General features: G+C 45.1%; 1 protein-coding gene across 1 annotated transcript; it reads left to right on the top strand.

Annotated features, from left to right (window-relative positions):
• The first annotated feature begins 501 nt into the window (after nt 1-501).
• arsia (arylsulfatase family, member Ia) lies at nt 502-4,836 on the top strand. The gene is made up of 2 exons (XM_023989594.2): nt 502-1,045; nt 3,009-4,836. Exons 1-2 carry the CDS (start codon nt 732-734, stop codon nt 4,402-4,404), a joined length of 1,710 nt encoding a protein of 569 aa, XP_023845362.1. The 5' UTR covers nt 502-731; the 3' UTR covers nt 4,405-4,836.
• The last annotated feature ends 2,427 nt before the right edge of the window (nt 4,837-7,263 follow it).

The raw sequence follows: 7,263 nt of genomic DNA, 5'->3' as shown, positions 1-7,263 counted from the left end.
TGTATAGCACAAGTTGACTGCAGGTATTAACTTAAAAAGTAGCTAAAAAAAAATCAAATTTATTGAAAAATGTCAAAAAAAAATTGTTTTGGTCCAGACCAGTCATAGACTTCTATGTTTGGACCAAATCAAGGCTGGTCTAGACCGACCAAATCTGAACCAAACATAGGCTTCTTATGTTTGGGCCAAATCAAGGCCAGTTTGGACCGAACCAAATCTGAACCAAAGATAGACATCTATGTTTGGGCCAAATCAAAGCCGTTCCAGACCTGTAAAAAAAAAAATCTACGTCCATGGACGTTTGAAATAAACAAAAAATTACCCCAAAAATACATCCAAAAGATGTCGTGTTGGACTGTGATTAGTAGGTTATTTTAATGAGCCAGGGCAAACTCTTTCGGGTGGGGTTAATACTACCACTGGGGAAAGAGGATTGTTTTTTAAGGAGTCTTAATTAAACAACATTTTAAGACACGTCAGCAAAACGTATGTAGGTAGTATATATATCTCTGATCATTACGCAGAAGGTTCGTGGGCATCATCATCATAGCGCGAGGAGAGATCAAACCTGTTCKGTAGGWGCAGGCTATAAAGTGTAGTCGACTTTTGCTAGAGTGATACTGTACTTATCGTTTTAACATGCTTTTCTCGTTTATGACAACGTTATACAACGAACTAGGTATATATTTTCACTTATAGATTTCCTAAACGTTTAAAGGCGCGCAGTTACCATGGCAGTGTCAGCTCTAACCGGATTCTCCGTGGTCAGTTTGCTCAGTCTCGGCTACCTGTCGTGGGACTTTATGAGACCGAACCAGGTGGAGAACGAGTCAGTTCCGAACTTTCGAGACCGGTCGCCGGTACCGCATCCCCCTCACATCATCTTCATCATGACGGACGACCAGGGATTCAACGATATCGGTTACCACGGCTCCGACATCCAGACACCGACGCTGGATAAACTGGCCGCGGATGGAGTGAAGCTGGAGAACTATTACATACAGCCCATATGCACGCCATCTCGCAGTCAGCTGATCACCGGCAGGTAAGTGCATATTTTATCACCAGATCTGAAGTAGCCTAGAGAGTTGTTTTATTGTAGCCAAATAATTCATGATCTATTCAGACATGTTTTTCTCTTTGTCTTTTTTTCTAAGCGTTGTTGTATTTTATCTGTAGGATCTTTTCCCTATAGTTGGAGTAATGTGGAGTAACCAATACCGAGTATCCTCAATAGTAATAGATGGATCCTGTCAGGGACGTTTTAATAAAGGATTTGAAGACATTTGGTGGCTTAGCCCAAAGCCAGTAAGGGGGTCCGGGCAAAAAAACAAGGAATTTTAACTAAATTCATGAATTTAGAGATGAACATGAACATGAACATGAACATTGAGAGATTATATATTTTTCAGATAGATTACACCTTCCCACCTGCCACAGCAGACACTGCCAGTACTCAATTGCAGTAGCTACGCTGGSTCTCTCTACTCTGGAACACTCTCTACTCTGGAACACATACACTACCGTTCAAAAGTTTGGGGTCACTTAGAAATGTCCTTGTTTTTGAAAGAAAAGCAATTTTTTTGTCCATTAAAATAACATCAAATTGATCAGAAATACAGTGTAGACATTGTTAATGTTGTAAATGACTATTGTAGCTGGAAACGGCAGATTTTTTATGGAAAATCTACATAGGCGTACAGAGAACCATTATCAGCAACCACCACTCCTGTGTTCCAATGGCACGTTGTGTTAGCTAATCCAAGTTTATCATTTTAAAAGGCTAATTGGTCATTAGAAAACCCTTTTGCAATTATGTTAGCACAGTTGAAAACTTTTGTGCTGATTAAAGAAGCAATAAAACTGTCCTTCTTCAGACTAGTTGAGTATCTGGAGCATCAGCATTTGTGGGTTTGATTACAGGCTAAAAATGGTCAGAAACAAGGAAATTTCTTCTGAAACTCGTCAGTCTATTCTTGTTCTGAGAAATGAAGGCTATTCCATGCGAGAAATTGCCAAGAAACTGAAGAGTGGGAGACCCCGGTGCACAACTGAGCAATATATTTTGTTTTATATTTTTTGACCACCAAAAGATTCAGGGCTGGACCAAAAACATCCAGGGCTGAAGCCCCAGAATTCCAGGCCTAATGACGCCACTGGATCCTAAAATTCAGTGTTGGTTGATCCATATATCTGTCTGTTTTTCTACTTTTTGATCATTCATAGTTGATACATTGATTACAAGGAACCCAAACCGGCTGCGCACGTGCGCCATCGTGCACAAATRTATTTTGTACCCCCACACCAAACGCGATCACGACACGCAGGTTAAAATATCAAAACAAACTCTGAACCAATTACATTAATTTGGGGACAGGTCGAAAAGCTTTAAACATTTTTGGAAATTAGTTTGCTAGCTTGCACTTGCTAGGTAATTTGTCCTATTTAGCTAGCTTGCTGTTGCTAGCTAATTTGTCCTGRGATATAAACATTGAGTTGTTATTTTACCTGAAATGCACAAGGTCCTCTACTCCGACAATTAATCCACACATAAAACGGTCAACCGAATCGTTTCTAGTCATCTCTCCTCCTTCCACGCTTTTTCTTTTCTGGACTTTATATTGCGATTGGCAACTTTCATAAATTAGGTGCATTACCGCCATCGACCTCGTTCGTCTTTCAGTCACCCACGTGGGTATAACCAATGAGGAGATGGCACGTTGGTACCTGCTTCTATAAACCAGTGAGGAGATGGGAGAGGCAGGACTTGCAGCACGATCTGCATCACAAATAGAACTGACTTCTATTTTAGCCCTTGGCAACRCAGATGYTCATTGACGCGCGCGAGCCGTGTGGGTGCAATAATTGAATAACATAGATTTCTACATTTATTTTGCAACGCTCATGCACGCGACGCGAGTGGTGTAGTCAGGGTATTAGGCTACTTTCATTGTTAGTCAATTACTTGAGGGATCAGACATTTTATGCCTTTGTATCCCTCTGCCCAGGTACCAGATCCACACTGGCCTGCAGCACTCCATCATCCGACCCCGTCAGCCCAACTGCCTTCCCTTTGACCAGGTCACCCTTCCCCAGAGACTGCAGGAGGCTGGCTACTCCACCCATATGGTAGGCAAGTGGCACCTGGGCTTTTACAAGAAGGAGTGCCTGCCCACCCGCCGAGGCTTTGACTCCTACTTCGGTTCWTTGACAGGCAGCGTGGATTACTACACCTACAAGTCATGTGACGGCCCAGGGATGTGTGGTTTTGACCTCCACGAGGGGGAGACGGTGGCATGGGGTCAGGGGGGGAAGTACTCCACCCATCTGTACACCCAGAGGGTGAGGAAGATCTTAGCTGCCCACGACCCTCAGGCACAGCCACTGTTTATATACCTCTCCTTCCAGGCGGTGCACACACCTCTCCAGTCCCCGCGGGAATACATCTATCCATACCGCGGCCTGGGCAACGTGGCCAGGAGGAAATATGCAGCCATGGTGTCGGCTGTAGACGAAGCGGTGAGGAATGTGACCTATGCCCTTCGTAAGTATGGCTACTACCAGAACAGTGTCATCATATTCTCCACTGACAACGGAGGCCAGCCCTTCTCCGGGGGTAGCAACTGGCCTCTGAGGGGGCGTAAGGGCACCTACTGGGAGGGGGGCGTGAGGGGGCTGGGCTTTGTCCACAGCCCCCTGCTGAGGCGTAAGAGGAGGGTGAGCAAGGCCCTGGTGCACATCACCGACTGGTACCCCACGCTGGTTGGGTTGGCTGGGGGAAACGCGTCACAGACCGAGGGGCTAGATGGGTATGACATGTGGGGGGCCATCAGTGAGGAGAAGGAGTCCCCCCGACTGGAGATCCTCCATAACATCGACCCTCTCTACAACCCGGCCCGGAGCGGCTCCCTGCAGAGTGGCTATGGCATCTGGAACACAGCCATCCAGGCCTCCATCCGTGCAGGCGACTGGAAGCTCCTGACCGGAGACCCCGGRTACGGAGACTGGACCCCGCCCCCGATGCTCCCGGGCTTTCCCGGCAGCTGGTGGAACCTGGAACGCCACCTGGAACCTCAGAAGTCAGTATGGCTCTTTAACATCAGCGGAGACCCGTACGAACGCTATGACCTGGCCGAGCAGCGACCGGACGTGGTCAAAGAGCTCCTGGCGCGGTTGGTGTTCTACAACCGGACTTCTGTCCCGGTGAGGTACCCCTCTGAGGACCCCAGGGGCGACCCAGACCTGAACGAGGGTGCGTGGGGACCGTGGGTGGGGGACGAGGAGGAGGACCACTGGAACGGGGTTTACCACAAAAAGACCAAGGACGGGAAGAAGTACAAGCTGTCCAAAACCAAATCCTTCTTCAGGAGACTTAACACTAGAATCATGTCCAACCGGATATAGGAGTGGCTTTAGGCTTAAGCCTCCCTATAGAGATTATGTGGAACCAGACTTTTAAAGCAATTACTTGTTTACACTCCACAAGCTGTATGTTTCTGTAAGTCTTCTTTTGTAAACAGTGGCTATATGATTTGAGATCAGAATAAGGTTGACTATGGAATTTTGAGTTGAGTTGAGTCCAATTACACACACCTGTGACAGTAGCTGTTGCTGTTGCTGTATGTTTTCTGCTGATAAAATTAGAATCAGCATCAAATAGACTTATGGATGATTTATCTATTCTCCACTATACTGTAGGATAGTTGTTGATATTCAAGATAACCCATGTTTGAATGKGGTATGTCAGAGATACTGTATAATTATCTGTTGCTGTTGGAGAATCTCTTGAGTGACTCATTTGAATATGAATAAATATGAAAAAGTTCAAGATTTCCACTCTTCTTCAAATGTCTTTTCTGAGGTTGATCCAGTAGGTCAGACCAATGCCCCCTCATATCATCACATTACACTTTGTATACTGGACACATCAATGTGATGATTGAGGTAACATTGCCCTCTGATGGAAGTTAGGAAAAGCTCAGTTTTTATGCCAGCATACTAGAACCTCTAGTCTCTTCACTCACTTCACTTTTAACAAATTCCAGTCGATTAGAAGTAAAGAGAATCAACTCTAACCTATCCCGAGTCTTATGGAAATGGCAGGAGGTGMCGATTCTGAAGGTACCAGATTACGGTTGGATCTRGCGAAATGTGGAAACTATACCATATACTAGGGGAAATGTTAGCACCTAGTACCTTTTAGTAGGCTTGTGGCTTGCTAGGCCATTGTGGATGATGGATGGGGGATGGGCATTTAAGCCGCAGTTTCCAGCTCCGAGGGTCACGTTGTCATGACGTGGCCCTTTCTGGGTATAGATCATGGCTTCCCACTCTTTCCTACACACGGGTTCTGTTATCTCAGGTCGCAAATTCCTGGCGGAGACTCTCTCCCCCTGGCCATGCAGAAAGAGAGACACAGAGAGAACAAAGGATTTCACGTGGTGAACTCCTAAATCCCCAAAATGGAAATTTGAAACAAAATGTGCACTTGTGAGAAGGTAGGAATGGTCCGTGGACCACGAGTGTGTTTCATTTGGCGACCTCAGAGAGGACAGGAAACACACATACAGTTGAAGCCGGAAGTTTACATACACTTAGGTTGGAGTCATTAAAACTTTTTTTTCAACCACTCCACAAATTTCTTGTTAGCAAACTATAGTTTTGGCAAGTCAGTTAGGACATCTACTTTGTGCATGACACAAGTCATTTTTCTAAAAATTGTTTACAGACAGATTATTTCACTTATAATTCACTGTATCAGTTCCAGTGGGTCAGAAGTTTACACTAAGTTGACTGTGCCTTTAAACAGCTTGGAAATTTCCAGAAAATTATGTCATAGCTTTAGAAGCTTCTGATAGGCTAATTGACATCATCTGAGTCAATTGAAGGTGTACCTGTGGATGCATTTCAAGGCCTACCTTCAAACGCAGTGCCTCTTTGCCCCCAATATATCACTGGAAACATAACTGTAATTTCAATAATATTAATAATATGCAATGAAAGCACTTGTGCTRATTATAGACACTTAGTAGCGCTATTTTAAGTTGCGACCCCCCGCCCTTTGCCTCAAAATGGTTTGATCCACTGCTTCCCAGCCCTCAGCAGTGGCACATGATGCAGGTACTGTCAGTATTCAGAACCCTCTAGCGACACATTTTCAAAAAACCGACTAGCRATAAATCTAGCGACTTTTTCTGGTGTTATTGGAGACTTTTGGAGACTGACGTGAAAGCACGTATCGTTCTAACTCTTCTCAACGAGCAGCGGGTGCTGCCGTGGGCCCCACTCCCATCCCAAAGCACTCACAGGCGGCCCAGTCTTCGCGCAGCAGTCCSTCCCAGCTGCAGTCAGAGCAGGAGATGTTCACCCCTCCGCGTCCAGACTGCAAATGAATCGCGCATGCGGGAAGCCGCCGCTGGCTGATGTAAATGTAAAATGTTCTTTGTCTAAAATAAATCACTGCACACAAATAAATCACTGCATTTGACTCACACAGCCTCAGTCACTTACTCACCTTGTCCACTGTGTGCCTCTCTGTGACATAAGCTAAACATCTAGCTGGTTAGCTCATCATGTTTCAGTCTAAACTGTACACTCAAAAATACAGAAAGGAGTGGGAATCAAACCCTGAATTCAAAGGCTGGTTGAAGCCGTTTATTGGAGATGATACACGGTCATACTGACTGTATTGTAAGGCTGATTTCTACTCCAAACTTAGTGATGTAAAAAAACACATGACAACTCAAAAACATACTCAAAAGGCAAAGCCTTTTATAACAGTTCCACCCAAAACAAGCTGCCATTTATGGTTTAAAAAATTGACTCTGCAAAAAACGCTGAGGCCACCATGGCATTAGCTATCGCTGAACACTGTTCCATGCTGGCATGTGATCACATTGGAGAAGCATGTAGAGCTGCCTTCTCAGACTCCACTGCTGCTACCCACTTCAAAGTGCASAGAAATGATTAATGGTGTTCTAGCACCATACTTTCTGAAAAAGTTGGTCGCAGATGTGGGTGACCAGCGATTCAGCCTCCTCCTCGATGAGTCCACGGATGTAAGTGTTTTTAAGTACCTGGGGGTTGTGATAAGGTACTTTAGTGACACCAGGCAGACAATTGTAGCAACATTTCTGGGGCTTGTTGAGTTGGAGGGAGGAGATGCCAAATCTATAGCCCGTGCTGTTGTGGCTTTCCTCAAGAAGTGTTGTCTTAAAAAAGGGAAACTCCTGGGGATAGGGACTGACAATGCCTCTGTTATGA

The sequence above is a fragment of the Salvelinus sp. IW2-2015 genome, linkage group LG6.1 (genome assembly GCF_002910315.2).
Source record: "Salvelinus sp. IW2-2015 linkage group LG6.1, ASM291031v2, whole genome shotgun sequence".
Taxonomy (NCBI): Eukaryota; Metazoa; Chordata; class Actinopteri; order Salmoniformes; family Salmonidae; genus Salvelinus; species Salvelinus sp. IW2-2015.
Note: the sequence above shows the minus strand (reverse complement) of the source record. Positions and strands in the feature narration are given on the sequence as shown.